Source organism: Larimichthys crocea, unplaced genomic scaffold (assembly GCF_000972845.2).
Source record: "Larimichthys crocea isolate SSNF unplaced genomic scaffold, L_crocea_2.0 scaffold269, whole genome shotgun sequence".
NCBI lineage: Eukaryota > Metazoa > Chordata > Actinopteri > Sciaenidae > Larimichthys > Larimichthys crocea.
In genome coordinates this window covers 1,130,958-1,149,276 of record NW_020853550.1, presented here as the reverse complement: position 1 = coordinate 1,149,276, position 18,319 = coordinate 1,130,958, and the positions used below count along the sequence as shown (strand labels likewise).

At 40.2% G+C, this 18,319-nt stretch overlaps 1 protein-coding gene across 2 annotated transcripts in view; it reads left to right on the top strand.

Moving 5' to 3' along the window:
• Nucleotides 1-878: 878 nt before the first annotated feature.
• The window catches only part of fbln2 (fibulin 2), a 61,587-nt gene continuing 44,146 nt past the window's right edge, over nt 879-18,319 (top strand). Inside the window, exons 1-2 of one of the 2 annotated variants that reach the window (XM_019267238.2) lie at nt 879-1,014; nt 3,281-5,212. In XM_019267238.2, coding sequence (XP_019122783.1) covers nt 3,382-5,212 — 1,831 coding nt within the window. In that variant the 5' untranslated portion in view covers nt 879-1,014; nt 3,281-3,381. Of the gene's footprint in view, nt 1,171-3,280; nt 5,213-18,319 lie in introns of both variants that reach the window. The other variant, XM_010744275.3, reaches the window with a different exon arrangement.

Here is an 18,319-nt window from a genome sequence, read left to right as displayed (position 1 = left end):
GCCTGTGGCCTTGTGTCATGCATGGGTTGCAGGACACTGACAGACAGCAGCGTGACGGATGATGTGAGAGCAAGGCTCTTGTTTAGCCAAGGTTACGGCCTTACATTTAAGAGGTACATGCAAGATCCCTAAAACAGCAGCCAACATTTACCCTGGAGGTCAACGACATGGCTCCAAAGGAAATCTGAGTGCAGCAGCACACACTACATACCATATACATATATATATATATCTATATATCTATATATCTATATATATTATATATACCAATAGGCCTAATATGAGAGGACAACAGACCAAAACTTTTAGGGCTGATATCAAATATTAAAATATTTAACGCTTTGAGGTGCAGATAAGCATATTTCAACTTTGGATAGAGTCAGGCCAGCTGCCAACTAAATATCCACTGAGCTGTTTCTGTTTAGGGCTGAAAGTAATGGTTGTTTGCACTTATTGATTCATCTGACGATTATTTTCCACATTAATGGATTGATTATAAAATATGCAAATGTTAATCCCAATTTCCAAAGTCCAAGGTGTTGTTTGTCCAAAATCCAAGATATGCAGTTTAATATGTATATAAAACAGGAAGTCTCCGTACTCATGAGACTGAGAGCATTTCCTGCATTTGTTTGCATGAAAAAAAAAAAAAATACTTATATAAAAACTATTAAAATTATTTATATATATTATATAATATATATCTATATATATATATATCTATATATATATATATGTGTGTGTGTGTGTGTGTGTGTGTGTGTGTGTTGAATAAGTGATAATAAATCATTTTGACTGCTGGGGAACAGAGTTTACAGAGATAGTTTGCCTTATCCAGAGTATTCTGTGGGGCCGGACTCCACAGCAGGAGAAACTTTCCGTACCTCCCCCTCCGCCTGCCTGCCTGCCTGCCCGCTCCCAGCAGCGCTGCGATGGTCAAAAGGTTTACACTTGAGTCGCTCGGAGGACCGACAGCCGGTGGCTCTGCAGCCCCATCAGTCCGTACATGACGAGGTAACTCACAGCGCTGTCTACAAACCGCTTCACTCCATAATCCGTCAAAAGTGTCCGCAGCTTTAGCTTTTTTTTCTTTCTTTTTTTTTCCCATTTTCTTCTTCTTTTCGCCTGCTGCTGCAAACAGAACTCACAGTTTGATCCTGGGATGTTGTGGTAAGAACGCAATGCGGATTACTTCTTTAAAACTTTACTCTTATTGGAGAATTAATTGTACGTACTTTTGAATGCATGTATGCAGTCACTGGTTGAGTTGGACAGAGGTGGACAGAGGGGACAAGTTGTAGTTAAGTTTGTGCATGAGACTAAAGAAAAGTTTCTATTTAGTATTTTTGTCTGCTCTCTGGATGCATATTTAAAATATTTAATATTCAGAATCTCTTATGGCATATAGGTGTGACAAACAGCATGGAAACTTCAATAGACTCACTGTTCTTTTTTTGTTTTGTTTTTTTTGTCTTGTCGCTACAACACATGAGCACATGTTTAAAGTGATTTTAACATAGTTAATTGTATCTTCTGTATAATAATTGGTTTTAGTATTACGGCTCTGTTTCACATCTTCTTCATAAGTGAAGCTTTAAAAGATTCCTCTCATTTTTGTCCATGCTGGCAGAGCTGCATGACATAAGGGATTGTTTAGAGATCAGCTGAGTGTGTGTGCTGCAGAGAGAGAGAGAAAACAGGAGGATCCCCCCCCCCCCCCCAGGAGTTTGGGAAACACCAGGCTGCAAAGACCACTTGCATTTTTTCACAGCACTTGCCTTGCCAACTTTTATTATGTCTGGTACAGTATGCCTGCATGTCACATCCACTGACAGTGATGCTTACCGCTCAGGCAAGAAATAAGCTCAGTTTAGTGTCAGAGGGCCTTTAGGAGGATGGGCCAGGATGGGCCAGGGCTAGTTATTCCCCCAGGGAGGCTGTCACAGCAGCTTCATCTATGAAAGTTTAGAGCAAGAAAATGCCAATTATTCAACTTTTCTTCCTCTGCTTCATACAATGAATTTTGTAGTTCAGACGGCTTGGCTTTGATACACTAGAATATCAAACCCAGCCTTTTTTATTAGATCGGTCTGTGAAGCTGCAGAACAAAAATCTTCATGGTGGAGCTTGTGAAGGCTTTTGTAACCAGACACAATTGTTTTACATTTATATTTTTCCATATTCAGTTCAGTTCAGTTTGCTGGTTTTAATAACCTGAAACACAAGAAGACAGATAACATATGAAATGCTTTCAAACAAGTTATTACTCCACAAATAGAGGGAGCTGCACTCTAACTGTGTCTCTAAAGGCAAGGTGTCACCTTGTTGATGTGCTTGTATTCTTTTGTATTACATAATGGATGGCAAAGGTACCAAAAGCAGTTTTTCATAAAATACACATCTGAGTAAAACCTGTTAACTATCCCAGAGCTTCCCAAGGTCAGTCTCTGGTTCCCCATTTAAAACTGCAGCTCCTGACTGAGATCACAGATGACCATATGAATAACTGTCCTTATTTAGAGCAGATTTACAGACTTCTGACAGCACCATTTGTGGCAAAATGGTGTTAAATTCAGCACTTCATAGATACTTCATAAATATCAGGTCAGGAATAGAGACAGTCCAGTTTGATGCTTTGACATGTTAGCAAAGAAAATAACTTTAGTGTTTTTTGTTTTTTTTTGCAAATTCAGAACAGCACAGTGTGGTGCCAAAGGTATTTGTCTCAAACTTGAAGCTTTACTTCTTGTGTTGAGTCACTGAAACAGACTGGCTGATTGCTGTGAGCTGACTGGAGCTGTGTGAAACCAGTCACTGAAACTCTTATTAAACACATCATTTAGAACAAGAATCATTAGTCAAAGACTTTGCACTTTGGTCCCAACTTCGCTAATTACTTAAGAGAATGTTCTTTCCATGAAGCGTAATGAATTTCCAACACACTCTGCCTAAGCATTATGAATCCATGAAGTTCAGCAGATAGACTTTAGGGTTGATTGCAACACAAGAATGTTATGGCAATTTTTCCTATGGAGATAATCAGGGACGAGGTAGAAAAAAAAGACTTGGGCAGGTTCCAGGTTTCATCATGACAGCCTGCATAATGATTCAAAACCCTGTACTGCAGCTGATGTTAATGAGGTGCATGTAGCCTTAATGTTAGGACAACTATGAGGCTGTAAAAGTTGGACTCTCGTGAGATCAGCAATGAAGCCAGATGTCGGTCTGCTTTCATTCTGAGAAATAAGCCCCTGTCTGCCTGTCTGTCTCTTTCTTGCAGAGTAGAGTTGGTTCACATTGTCAGAATGTGCCAGAATCCTTGAAGACACACTAAAGGACGATACCTGATCTCCTTTGATTGTTATACATACACCTGGCGCCATGGCTCGCTTCGTGATAGCTGAAGAAACACTGCTGAGGTACACTCTTTTCTTTATTTACCTGAGTGTCTGCTTGTGCCAGCGTGACTGCACCGGCGTGGACTGTCCCCAGCTTCACAACTGTATCGAAGAAGTGCTGGAGAGTGGCGCCTGTTGCTCTTCATGCCTGCACAAAGGATGCACATGCGAGGGTTACCAATATTACGATTGCATCAATGCAGGATTCAAGAATGGCAAAGTGCCCGAGGGAGACTCTTACTTTGTTGACTATGGCAGCACGGAGTGCTCCTGCCCTGCAGGAGGCGGCCGGATCAGCTGCCACTTCATCAGCTGTCCGGACATTCCACCAAACTGCATCGAGGTTTCAGAGCCTGCAGATGGTTGCATGCAGTGTGAACGTGTAGGATGCGTTCATGATGGGCAAAAGTATGACGCTGGACACTCCTTTCACATTGACTCATGCCGGGTCTGCCACTGCCCAAACGAAGGGGGGAAGCTCATGTGCTATCCTGTACCAAACTGTGATCCGCACAATGTCCAGAAACCAATGTTAGCTGCACCAACAGACGAGAACAGCAGGGCCAACAGTCACCCCTACAGGTTTGACCAACAAGGGCACAAAGACCAATCCACACCATATCACCGTCCTCCTAATGGAAATCTTCTCTTCAAATTGCCTTTGGAGAAAGAGGAGTCAGAAGATTATGATTATGGTCCTACAGACTTTCCAGAGACTTACCCTCAGTCTCTAGTCTTCCCCACCCAGTCCTCCTCCTTTAACAAGGTTATCTCTGTATCCCGAGACTCTGACAGACTTGACAGAACATCTGCCCTACAGAGCTTTGGCAGACAAAGCAAGCTGGAGCTGAGAGAGCGATATGGGGTTCATGACCATCCTGCAGACAGAGAGCAAGTGACAGAAAATCCCCTGAGACAAGAGCAGAGTACTGTCAGGCTACATATACACAAGGACACCACTACATCTCAGCAGCCATCACAGGGTCTAACAAGTGTCACATTCAGTGATCTTACTACACAGACGGACTCTGAGAATCCATTGCATACACTCAAAAGTTCAGATAGTGTCATATTTCCACTAAACGAAGGATTAGGGGATGAAAAAAAGCCTCCACATCCGCATATGATTTCAGAGAGTGCAGTTCATCATGAGAGAGGCTCGGAGTCTAAGACACATTACCAAAATGCATCACATAATGTGACACCCAGAGGTTCAGTGAATCAGATAAACGTTAGTCATCCAGGGAGAGGTACAGACAGTCAAACCAATCAGCAGAGACGATCAGATAGGGTGAACTTTCCACTGTACATGATGAGAAACCCAGAGACTCCAATTCATCCCCAGACAAGTCTACATGATCTGAAAGAATTACCGGAGACAGTTGCACCAGAAAGTGAGGAAGGGATGGATGAAGAGATGGAAGAGGAGAAGGAAGAAGAAATAGTAACATTTCATAGTGTCACTGGGCCTGAAGGAGGGGATGTACCTTATAAAATAAAGTCAGTACAACAGGAGAGAGGCCACGAGGGGTCAGAGAGCAGCGATCCAAACAGCAGCTACGAAAAGACCACGCCCGAGCCCAGCACCAGTTCCCCCAAGAGGCCTGAGTACCTGACAACTCCCATGGTCATTACCACCGCCACCACCCAGCCACCAGTAAGGCTCACGCTGGATGAGAGTGAGCCCACTACAAAGCCAGGTCAGAGGTTGGTTAACCTCACCCACACTGAAGACCAGGAAGAGGTGAAGGAAGACGTGACAGAGAAACAGGAGAGGAAAGAACACCCTGTTTTGCTCATCCAACCTGATGAAGGTAAGTCAAAAAATACCTTCATAACACAGAACGTTCTCTGAAATCTTGTTCAGTATATTTTTTTGTTTTGGAACACGGTGATTACTATTTCAGAATGTAATCTGTGTCAGTTACCAACATGAACTGACTAAAAATGTGTTCCCATGGTCAATGGGGGGGTATAAACTATAACAATTTCATTTGGATACAGTGTCATCATTACATAAAAATATATCCGGGATCGTTGTTTATGTTAAAAATGAATATTGTTATTGTTTCCTAAAGCAACAGTTTGGAGTGCTGTTAACTTTTTTGCCAACAACTAAGCTACCGTTCATCTTCAGGACTACTTCAGGACTACTGAGAATACAAAGCTATCCCCGCAGTGGGATGTAGTTCTGTAAAGTGTTACGCACTTCTTGATGGGAATCACACCCACGCAACCCAAGTTACATAAACAGTAAGAGGCATGGGAATGAAAGAGGCACCATTCTCCCTATCCCTACTTTAGTTCTTTGACTTTTCTACTTTTTATTTTACTTTTATGTTTGTATGTTCTCCCGTTACAACATAAACTGTTGTTGTGGCTTTGATATTGGGATCTAAAAAAGGGGAAACCCCTGGGACCCTTGTTGCATATCACCCCCCACTCACTATATCACTGTAGTGGCAGCACCATCTGTGGTGGGAAGCAGCAATGAAACGGCATGATTTATCAGAGTTACTGCTACTTTATTAGGTATGTAAGTATGTCGTGTCACCTCCTCTTGGATGTATTTCCATAAAGGTAGATTGTGGACATTTGAATGAAAAATGTAAGTGCACAAAGTGCTGGATACTAGTTAATCAAAGTGAAGAGACTGAACCATAACAGTATGTTTTTGTGGCCTTCTGTAGCACTTCATAAATCTTAATTATAATGCTTAAGTTCTGAGGATTACTCCTGCAGTCCAGCATTTAACGCCTCACTTTGAATCCATTATAAATCATTTAAAACTCTGTCTTCCTAATATTTAGCTACACAACATTGTCCTCATAGAACAATGCTCCCTTTCTCTGTCCTGTTCCATATACTAAGCCAAGCCATATGTCATGATCGTATAGAAGGAGTGGAGACACCCAGGTATCCGAACAGGAACATAAATAGTGAGCCCAGGTTCTGTCTGGAGTCAAACGCTCCTCCTGTGGTGAACATCCCCTCACAGCAGTCTCATACCAGTCACCACCATCCCTCACCCAGAACACAAGGCCTGGCCACTGTTTTACTGCATGTTACCTCAGCTCTCCCACAGGACACAGACATGAGAGCCTGAGAATCAGGATTTGGTAATAAATCCTCCCTGGCCTTCAGCCTTCAGACACTTTTATTTCAGAGGTGTGTCTTCAATTTAAAGTTTTCCATTGAGAGATTTAGAAAAGATGTATTAGTATATTTTTTGTATCCCAATGCTTCAGGTATTGTGTTCATCAAACAGAGTGGGAGGTACTGTGCCTTCTGGATTTTCTGTTGTCTTTTCAGTCATACACGCTCATGGCAAATATACAGTTCTTCTGTTTACTTCAAAGAAAGTGAAACACATCTGGTCTTGTACATTTCCCTTACAACAGCATAATATATATATATATATATAATATAGATATAATATATATAAACACAGACTGTTATATACATTTATTTAGTTGAAAATATCATAAAATACTGTTAAAACATTTTGTCACTTTATGTGGGATAGCTGAGTTATTTAATCCGCCGTTCATATGAAATGCTTTTTAAAAAGTGTGCAGCACAAGGCTGTAACAGATCCAGATGTTGGTGCCCTGGAGGAATGACAGAGTTAGACGACACGCTGTAGACTAATACAGGGATTGAGCACATTAACAGAAATACCTGTAGAGCATAATGTAATGCGATACAATAATCGTTCAATAAACACTGCCTATATAAATATATTGGATGCATTCATTCAGGTTTCCAGCTCTAGTTTTAGGAACAGAATATTAAAGGGCACTTTAGTAGTGGAAAATCAACGGAAATATCATGGTTTTCATAATCCATTCATTGTTTCAGTTATTCATTCAGTAAAAAATGTTCCAGTGTATTAAATGTAAAGATTTGCTGCTTTCCCCCTTGATTATTGTATTATTGATAATTGTTTTGTCTATAAACAGCTATAAAAACCTTATAAAGGGTATAACAATACATAAATGTTTGTTTTGCTCAACCAACACAATGTAAAGCAGCATATCCTCATTCACAAGGGAATGTTTGGAAATTTTGTTCAAAAAACTACGATTTGATTATTTGTTATTATCATTGAGTTTGATTATCAAAATAGTTGCAGATTATTTTCCTGTCTATCGACAAATCGAATAATCGACTACTTGTTCCAGCTCTCTTTCTGACTGTGCATTATAAAAATGTTGTCACTAACTGAATAAATGATAAGCTCCTCAGAGCACAACATTTTAACCATGTGCGCGCTTCCATAAATTTAGTTCAGTACAACTTGTTGAAGTAATGTGCAGTCTTCACAGAGCACAGAGTTGTATCGACTTCTGTCTGAGATCTCAATAAATATTTGTAAGCTTCATAAACATAGGACTCACTGAAGGACTGTTGCACTATTGTATTTTATTGTTGCTTTACTGGCATTATGTGAAACATACTGTACACTCAACACATTTAATGAAGTGCTCTTTAAATAGAGCCTGTGCATGAAGAAATGACACGGCTCTTCATCTATTAGGTGGCTAGTCTTAATCAATTAATCTTTTGAGATAATGTAATTACACAATCACTGTGTGCCAGCCACATATGATTTATTCTCAGTACATTTGCACATTGATTCATGGTAATACGGAGGGGCTGGCTGCTGGATCACGACCTGATCCCAAAGTTTCTTCCTCAAAAATGACACATTGCTCTGTCCTCTGTAGCATTGTGCAGGAGGATAAGCTGAAGAGGAGTTATCTGTCAGGGTGCTCTTATTCCAGATAAACTGCTTCCTCCAGATAGAAACACCCGTCCGAAGACAGGTGTCTGCTCGCAATCTTATAGTGGAGATAGAGGGGAGGGCCGGGCGTGGGCCTCTCTGATAATAAAGTTTATCATCTCAGGATAGCTCCAGCGAAGCATGAGGGATTTGGCAGCTCTTTAACATCTGACTTTCTTTTTTGTAAAATTGTGTAAATCTTTTTTCAATGAAAAGCAATGTTTGTCCTGCATGTTATCCGCTGGAAATAAATCTGGTTATGTTTTGGCATTTGTGACTCTTTCAGATGTTTTTTTCTAAAGGTCACACTAGAATGAAAAAATTCCTTTTTTTCTACCTTTTTACCTAAGTGCGCAGGTTCTCAAACTATGGTCTGTGTACTACTGGTGGTTCGCAACCACCCAATTGATTAATACAAGCATGCATGATTAGTTACAAGCTAAGCTGTGACAGCAACATACAATGCAGAGGTAAAATTAATGAAAATGGCTCCAAACAGGAAATGTTAGGAAGAGACGTGTGCATAGCTTAATAGGACGGACCTACGACACTTTAACGTCGATCAGAATAGTTGTACTACTGATGATACTACCTTTCTGAGGTGGGGCATGGTGTATAAATTTGAAACACTACTGTAGTGTATCATATCATGTGTGTGTTATTATTTAAACAAATCATTTGTGGTGACATGGAAACACATGGGAATTTTTACTTCAATGAAACTGCGAATCACTTTGAGAGTACATATATTGCAGCTGAATAAAGTGTCAGGTTAGTGTAAAACTAACTAGTTGCAACACAGCAGCGAGTGTTGACTTTACACTGAAACATACAATCAGGCTTATGTTCAGCCGGCGTTAACAGGCTGCAGGGTTCAATTCCTTGTGCAGGGTTCATGCGTGTCCTGCAAAACCTGGAAAACAGTTAACCAATTTATCAGTTAAAGAAAACACATGGAAAATGATTAACTGGAAACATATTTCAACATCCTATTTTTCTCTAGCTGAGAATAAACTACCAGGCTGTCTATCAAAACTTTAGAGGTTAGTAAACCAAAGTATGTAAAGAGACTGTGGCAGTTAAAAGAAATCCCTGGTTAGTGCAGTAAATAATACTCAACCTTTGTGTGGGAGATTTTTTACAGTGCAGTTCTTCACCTGTTTGCCTACAGTAAGTTCTATAACTGATGCTCAGCCAGTCAGACATCCTAAACAGTCTGTCAGGCTGATAGAGGGGCCGGTCAGTCAAACGAGAATGATTTATCTGTCAGGTAGCTGCTTCACACTCTGTGTCCCTGGACCCAGGTGAGTCAGTCCTGAATTGGCTTTTCAAAGGTTACTGTCATGATAAATCAGGTAAAGTGACAACAGCTGCCTGACACGTGCATCTGGCTTAAATTTCCATCTGCTGTATCTCCCTGCTTTGGACTTTCAGATACTTTTTGACATTTTTGATCTTCCCTCAGACTTAATCCAAAAAAGTCGACTTTTTTGTGTCACTTATTTCATTTCTGCATTTATTTGAAAAATTGAACGGACATTATTTCATTTTATATTGTCTTTAACTGTCTGGCACATCAAATACGTACAGTTGCCAATATGGCAGTGCAAATAATTTGATTTTAAATAACTGTGGCATATTTTCCTCAAAACTCATATTGATTTTTGATGCAACCTTGATTTCAGACAAGTGGTATTCAGAACAGGCTATTCGTTGTTCAGTTATTTTGGATGAAATGACAACAGATTTCTACCAGCTTAAACCATAAGCTTGATAAGTTAGTTAAACACACTGAGAACATGAGAACCTTAAATGTCTTAACATGCACTTGATAGCTACATACTTGCATACAATGCTAAAAGACAGTGGCCCTTTCAGACGCATTGTGACAGCAGCACTCTGAAGCTCATTATCTTCAATCGCTCGTGCCTCTCGCAGTGTTTTCTCACTGTGTGTAGCTGTGCACAGCTTGCAGCACAGCACACAGCTGGTGTGCAAACTTTAACAGCCCAAGTCTTAGAATTATAGAAGTACAAAGCTAACTGTAATGGAGATAGAGAGGGTGGAAGACACTTGGAAATCTGATATACTAAGAAAATATCTATAGCTTCATATCCATTTTGAATATTCAGTCTAAATTGGCAATTCAGAGTTGACTTTAAAATGTCAGATTCAGGTACAGGCTCAGTTGCAGCCAGTATACTTCTCCAAATCCAGACCTGCTAACTTTAACCTAAATTCTCCAGGATTTCTTCCCACACATTGGGTGAATTCTACACAGTCCATGTGTAAGCCCTGAATGGAACCATTTCTAACATGACCACAAAATAACGTGATTGGAAGAACTACATTAGCATTTCTACTTGAGGTAGTAAGTTATAGCATGCAGCATTTTCAGCTCATGTTGAAGCGGACTCAGTTTAACCCGATCCTTAAACTTCTGCGGTCGTGTTTTTAGATTCGGAAAGAAACAAAAAGACCTCCAAACTGTTTGTAGAACGTGTATTGCTATTGACAGGCCTGCTGTGCCCAGTTGCGGTTGCCAGGCTTGACTGGACGTTCTCATGGGGCGGTTAGTGAACAGTCAATCAAAGCTAAGATCTAATGGAGCCATGAATTTATATCACCATAATAAATCATGGAATAACAACGCTCAGTTGTCTTTTTGGCTTGAGAAAGGAGATTTCCCAGCTTCCCTCCTTTCAGTAATGTTTTGCAGCACTGGTACTGCGGGGAATGTGTTGACACTCCAAATAGCTGGTGACTATTTGTTCCAATACACAGTGCAGCCTGTACAGTGTGTTGAAAAGCCTGAAATCTCAGCTCCCACCGAAGTAATTGTTACTGGTATCGATAAACAAGCCTGCCCACAGATTTATTATGGTCATCTGCTATAGAGCCGTAAAACATTATTTATCACACCTTCAAAAAAAAGATAGACAACTGAAGAAATAACTGACTATAATTCTCCGTAGTAGAGAACATGTTTTTTTCTTTGAGACAAGTCCCCACTGGATCCTGTGTGACTGTGAGCAATCCAGATTCAAGGTCCCACACTGTCCCCTGAGAAAGAACTGCAATCAAAATGCCAGTCACACTCCCAGGCCCTGACAGATAGGATGGTCATGGAATACGCCTCGCACAATCTGGACTTCTCATGGCTGTCCACGCTGCTACACTTGCAAAGAGGCAAACAGAGTTTTCACATTATCATTTCCACACAATCTCTTTCATGAATGAGCAGGGTTTGTCCAGCAGACTCTCTCAGACCCATGCTGAGGTAGTAGTCTGCACGTGCTCAGTGAATGCGAGACAAAAGTTTCCATCTGTTCACCTATAATCATAGTGCTTCCTATATATATATATATATATACAACAGCAAACACTGAGCATGTTCACTTTGAAGAAATGTGACTTTAATTTGTAACCTGGTCCGTAGCCAAGGTTTATACACAAAGATTAAAAGACACGTCTATATGTCTGGATTAGTAACAGTAATGATTTAAATCTTCAAAGGAATTAACGGACAAACAGTTGAGCACTGTGTAACATTTGATGGGTGAACTGATGAGATGCTGCACCACATGTGCTGTTGGCTGAAGTGACTTTGACTGGATATCCTGGCTTAGTGGGCATTTATCTTATTTATATTTTATGTTGAAGCACTTGTCCCAAACATGAAGGGATTTAAACCACATGGAAAGTGCTGAGTCACTGCAGTGTTCACTTGCTCTGCATGTCATTGACATTGACATGCAGAGGGTCTGTCCTAAAAAAGAAACACTTTCAGTATTTGCAAGAAGTCAAGTGCCTACTTGGGACCTTTGTCCAGTTATACTGTAAGACTGCAAGTTTTTGTGTGTGTATGCCAACGATCAATATCACGAGTTCTTGGGCAGACTGTGCCTCTGCCATGCTCTAACTCTAATTCCAGCATTGCTCCCCCGTCAACATTTCCTCCAAAAAATATGATCTAGTTTTACCAAAATAAGTGAGATATGTATAAAGCGTAACATACTTCTCATGGGTGATCGTACCCAGATCACAAAGTCACATAGTGCAAGAACAGATGTACGGGCTGTAGAGTGGGAATGACAGAGACACCATTCACCTGATTACAAGTCAGTGTAGTTAATGGTAGAAAAGTTACAAGTGTTGCTTTAAGTATGTTAGGAATGAGTTCCTTCCAGTCTCTGGATACTCTGTCTAAACAACAGCCTTTATACATTTTTTTGAAATTAGAGGAGGATCATATTTATGATGGCAGCAGGTTTAAAAATAAAAATGCTAAAGTTAGTTTGTCTTTTATGATTAGCCTGACTAATTACTACATGGTCACCTGGCAACATCGAGTGACTATTTGAGTAGGCTAATACAATTTCGATTAATACAGCTTCTAGACCTGTTTCACATTCCGTTTGGTCTGGTTTGGATGGCCCACGGTCAACAAACACAAGCAGTTACGTGAAGAGAGACAGTTCAGCCAAGTTAGCCACCACTTATATGTATATACAGTGGGTCAAAGCTGAACCAGGCTGTAAACTATAATACTTTAATTATCTTGACGCTGAACTGGGAGTATGTTAGTATTGATGGGAATGGTCTGAGGTATAAAATTACCAATTTGTAATAAAACATTGTTTCCTTTAAGCAGTCAAAACAGCAAGTGTGATTGTTAAGACAGACTTTTGATTGATATCATACAGTGTATGAAAATGAGTGAAATTCCAAAAAGTCTGCTTATGAGAGATCCATGGGCCCCTTCATCACTCAGCAGTGCTACAGTTTGCTAACATATCAGTCATGTTTGAAAGGCAGAGGGACAGATTCTATGTGAGTTAATCACTATAATGCTTCTTAGAGAGACACTGATTGTTTTTTTTTGGATCAGCTGCATGCCATCAAGACAAACACATCCTGTCTATAACTGTCCCGTCCCAGCACGGCCCTGGCACCTGGCTCAGAATGCCTCTGCTTCCAGTTTCTAATTATAAAACATTGTAATCATCACACTAAGGTCACCCTTTAAAAACTTGCAAAGGACAGTTTTTACACAACAAAAATCAACAAACAGGAGAGTTAGAGCCACTGGGGCACTGGATTTGCAGTTTGTCCTTGGCTCTGTGCCTGCAGTTTAAGCCAGGGCTGGTTTGTATCACCCAAATGCTTCCCCCAATACCAGTGTCGATTAGACGCATTCATGTTATTTATAATGACTACCTCAAAATAGCAAATTAATTAGTGTTGGAGGTTGACAGGGAGAAGAGAAAATTTGGGCTAGGCACAATAATTTTATGGTTTTCATTCAGAGGCAATTAAAGCAGTAATCTGTGACATTTATCTAAAACTCAAGTCAACACATGCCGAACTAATGGAAGCTTTGTTGTTTTCTGTTCTTAACACTCACTGTGACTTAGGTCTTCTTGGAATAAGCTTCTGGTGCACAAATGAAGGAAGTTCGATGTTTCTGAGTTATTTGGAATAATTGGTTAGTTAGCAGTTAGTAGAGTAGCGTTAGTCACCATGGCTGAAAAGACAAGGAACAGGGCTGCTCAAAGACTTCAATGAAATGTAGTTCTCTAGTTGTACAAGTCATCAAAAGGCAGTTTCCATCTGTCCTCAGCTGTCTGTCACTGTGTTTTGATGATTTTTATGATAATCATGTGTTTTGTACGGATCGGTAAATTTCTCAATCCCCATTACCCTTCGTCAAATTTTTATGAAAATATAATTGAATTCATTAGTGTTATCCATGATATCCACCTACACTCACTTCAGTTGTCATCTCTTCATCTTTTTACCTGTTACCACATCAACATCACTGGGGAATACCAATCCATTCTCACAGCTCTCCACTCTACTTTTCTTTAAAGCAGGTGACCTTTAACCTGCAACAGTCTTGGACCTGTGGGAAATTATGTTTTTTAAAGGCTGCTATAAACTGTTGCATAAGGTTGCATTTTGTATTTAAAATTTAAAGTTGCCGCTTCTTAGTTGCAGCGCGCTGTTGTTTTTCAGTTGTCTACTCCATATAAGCAGGGTCTCCTCTCGGTAGATTGACCTTTGTCAGATCAAGTTATTGAGGTCAAATGTCAAGAGGAAAATGGAGGTAGCCAAGCTCAGCAGCAGCAGGAACAAATCAACAGGCACTCTAATAGTGTTGTCGACAGTATTGAATTGACCAAGGCAGGTTGTCAGTAACTCGAAAGCAAATGGAGGACAGGGACACATTCCCAGTTATTTACAATGGCAGTGGAAGCTCCGTCTGATTATCAGCTTCAAAATGGACGACCCTCAGGTGTCCTACGTCTGCGATGTTTCCAATCCCCCGATTCAGCGCAATCTATCAGTAACCCGGGTGTGAAAGCAGCGCTACATGAGATAGATGGGAGGGTTCTGTTATTGCCTTGGCCCCAAAGGGGAGTCAGTACGACCCCCTAGAGCCTCAACAGTTCTTGCATCCTGCTGTCCCTGGATAATACCACTGTTATGAAGGTCCGCTCCTCTGCGCACTCCCACCCTGATGTCAGTCCAACCTTCTGTATGACCTCAATCATCAAAACAATATCGCATTCTCTGCAGCTAAGCACTGCGTAGATGACTACTGAGAAATATGGGCCCCTGAAGATTTCACATTGCAGTATCCTGGTGTTGAACAAGCCGAAACACTGTGCCAATGTATATGTAGAGGTCCTGGAAAAAAAACACAGATCCTAACTTGAACTGATCCCATTTGTGTCACTTGTATCATACTGTGTGAGCAGAATTAGGCACACAGAAGAACACATACAGTACATTCTTTACTTCCACTGCCTCCAGCGTTTTTTCCTGAATGGAATAAAGCTCAGCTCTTTGCTGACTGTCTAGATGGAAAATCAGAGACAGCCTTTTTTTATTGTTATTCCCAACAATAGAGAGAGTGCCTCTTAAGATGTCAGCATTAAAAGCAACTGGCATAGATATCGGGAATAATGGATGATATTGATTCTCATCTTCTGCTATATTCCTTGCATATAACACCGCTTGATGGCTTTCTTGTACATATCTTAAGTGGATCTGTGAAAGCTTCCGCCTCTCAGCCCGCTATCTCCTGCTTTGTTCTGAGCTGACGTCAGAGCCATTTTGCTCATGGGGCTCGTCTGCAGGAAGCAAATCATCTGAATAAAAATGGATGATGATGTAGAGTATCTGTCACTAAGGTCGTTCTCCTTATCTCTGAATGTGTTGATAAAGCTGGGTCATGAGAGTGGGGCTGCGTACTTTTGATATGACCCCAGCCATGCCGCTTTCAGTGCCGCCCGCCAGCAGCAAAATGGAGCCTGAAGCAGCTAATCATGCACAAACTGCACTTGTTTCTGTGTTTGTAGAACTTGAGCATAGATCTGAGTCAACAAACACTTGGATCTGCTGTAGAGTGCAGAAAATGTATCTGTTTCTTCTTTAGGAGGAGTGGAGGTGATTAGGGAAACTAATCAAGGCAACAAGCCCTCATAGTTTTGCAAGGAGAGAATGCAAAACAGTGGGATGTGGAAGCTGAAGAACCAGAGCATTGTGTTTTATTGGAATAAGAAGGAAGTGCTTTTTCTACACAATCTCATATATAACACGGCACCTGTGAAGTGTCAATTTACCCAAATTATTAAACTGTCTGACTTCCATGTAAATATTTTTACAAATAATTCCATACTTGATATGTCATGATCCAATTAAGTTTGACATGATACGAGATATAATACATTTTTGTTGTCTTCTCCGCCATTTTTATCTGAGGGAGTTTGTTGTGTTCTATATTGCTGCCTTTTACAGATTAGGATGCTAGGTTGTACTTTGGGGTACCAGTATACCTATTTCCTAGTGTTTTTGATGAGGGAGCTGTTTTATTTTGTATGAGCGGTTACAGCAAAGGTTAAATGAATAATGTTTTAAATGAAAAGTTTGGATTTATAGCCCTGTTTATTGTTTCCTTTTAAGTTTATACAGTTAGGGGATCCCAGGACACACTATCATAAAAATAAACTATTCTATGTTTGGATGGATTTTCCAAAGTCTTTCCATTCACCTCCATTATATTGTAGTGGTGGCAGAAATCTTGCTCAAATCAAACCAAACTACATTATCTGCATGATTTTATATAACTATAGATAAGGGAAAAGTAGAAATGTGTTTCTTTGTAAAATAGGTTGTAGGTTGTATAGTTGTACTTACCATAAGTATCGAACATTGAAAATTGCTACAGTATCTAGTATGAATGTAATCTGTGTAATCTGATTTCATAGGGTTAGGTTAAGGTAATCCAGTCTGATCTTTAAATGTACTACTACTTTCTACTTTAGAGTTACTAAAGATGTAGATTTTAAAAAGGTGACTAGAAGGCAGTGAGGAATTTAGCATTGAATCAATATCAGCATTGAAGTCTTCAGGGATTGTGAATCATAAATTGCAAAAGTTACATTAAAGCAGATGTGGAAAGACTTTTGTATGCATATCATTATTATATGGCAGAAAATGTATGAGGGTTGTAATCGAATTGTAGCAACAGTTATTGACTAGCTATATTTCCCTCAAGAGTTGGTAGAGACCAATAGAGAATTAATATTGGGCTTACTTTCTTTGCTTTTGTAAACATCTAAATTGATGGTAATGTTGTCTGTAACTGCTGGATGGGGAAATAAGCAACAGCGGCCCCCAAGTGACCAAAAAGGTGTTTAAGAATGTGCACCTTGTTAGCATATAATCAATCATACATATCAACTGAAAATAAAATTGACAAAACATTTTTGACACAGAGCTATACAAGACCAGGGTATGCTGGGTAATCATGTCGGAGAAATCACACTTATTGAATTTTTATTTCCAAGAGTCAGAGGTGAAGTTTGAAAGACATGAGCAATGTCTGTGCATCACGTACATCTTGGGCAGGCTAGCCTAACTTGGCTTTAAAGAATGTGAGCAAATGGAAACTGCTAGCCTGGGCCTGTCCAAAGTCAAAAAAGATATGCCTACCAACATACCAACACCTCTAAGGCTGGTGAATGAATTAACACATGGAACCTCGTTTGTTTAATCCATCCACAGTGAAAATGGCTAAAATGAGAATTTGTGGTTGTACTTGCTGGAACTATTTTCTGACAAACTACAGTACAAACATCTGCCTGGTATTTGTGTGCAGCGTCTAAGTCTACAGACTCAGAGTAGGTTGCCAGATATGGGCACGAAGGCACCAGATTTGGCAACTTTTCTATGATGACACATTTCAGGAAGCTGTCAAACACCAAGAATTAGTTACACCACTCAAACCACAAATCATCAACCTTACATTACAGGTTAAACAAGGTGTTTCCAGTGCTTCCAGTTGCATAGCTAAACTAACCATCTTCACATCTCTTAACAAACTAAACTGTGAACCTCTGTTGCAGTCCTTTGCTCTGCCTGATTGGTAATCCAACCTTGTGTGTAGCCAGGTCCCCCAAACAAATCTTTCTCATTTCATCTTATCTTCTTTCATTCTCACCTTCTATAACCATACGCTGGCAAGCAGAAGGCACTATTACCTGTTTCAGAATATAATATTAGGAGTTTTAAGTTTTTTTCCCTTGTATATGTCAGGGTACCTGTCCAATGGCCGCTGAAACATTCCTTTATCTTTTGGAAAAGCGTTCAAAATGGATTTATTTCACATTTTTAACATTAGGACCAAAAATGTCCACAGTGGAGCTGCTGTATGGCTTTCAGATGTGAGAGGTGGATTTGAAAGAGAGTCTGGCATTTTGTTGCCAGGAGGGCAGCTCTTTCAAACTCTGCTTTCAAGGCCACGTCTGGTCAACAGCTCAGATCTCATCCAGACTGCTGCTTCTGGTGGATTCATACCACAATGATCCTGCCTGATGCTGGCAGTACTGAGCATAACGAAGTCTGACAGACAGAGGATGTCCCGGAATATCAAGGAAATGAGCCATGACTCACTTTTGGTGTGAATAAGTTTATGAACTGTGAGCACATTGGCAAAGTAGCAAATTATTTCCACACTTTTAAAGTTAAATCAGGTGGAGACTTTATTTATTAACCCAGCCTGCTTATCAAAAAGTGAAGTAAAGTTTCCAAATTTTAAACACTGACTCTAACTTTGTGTCAGAGC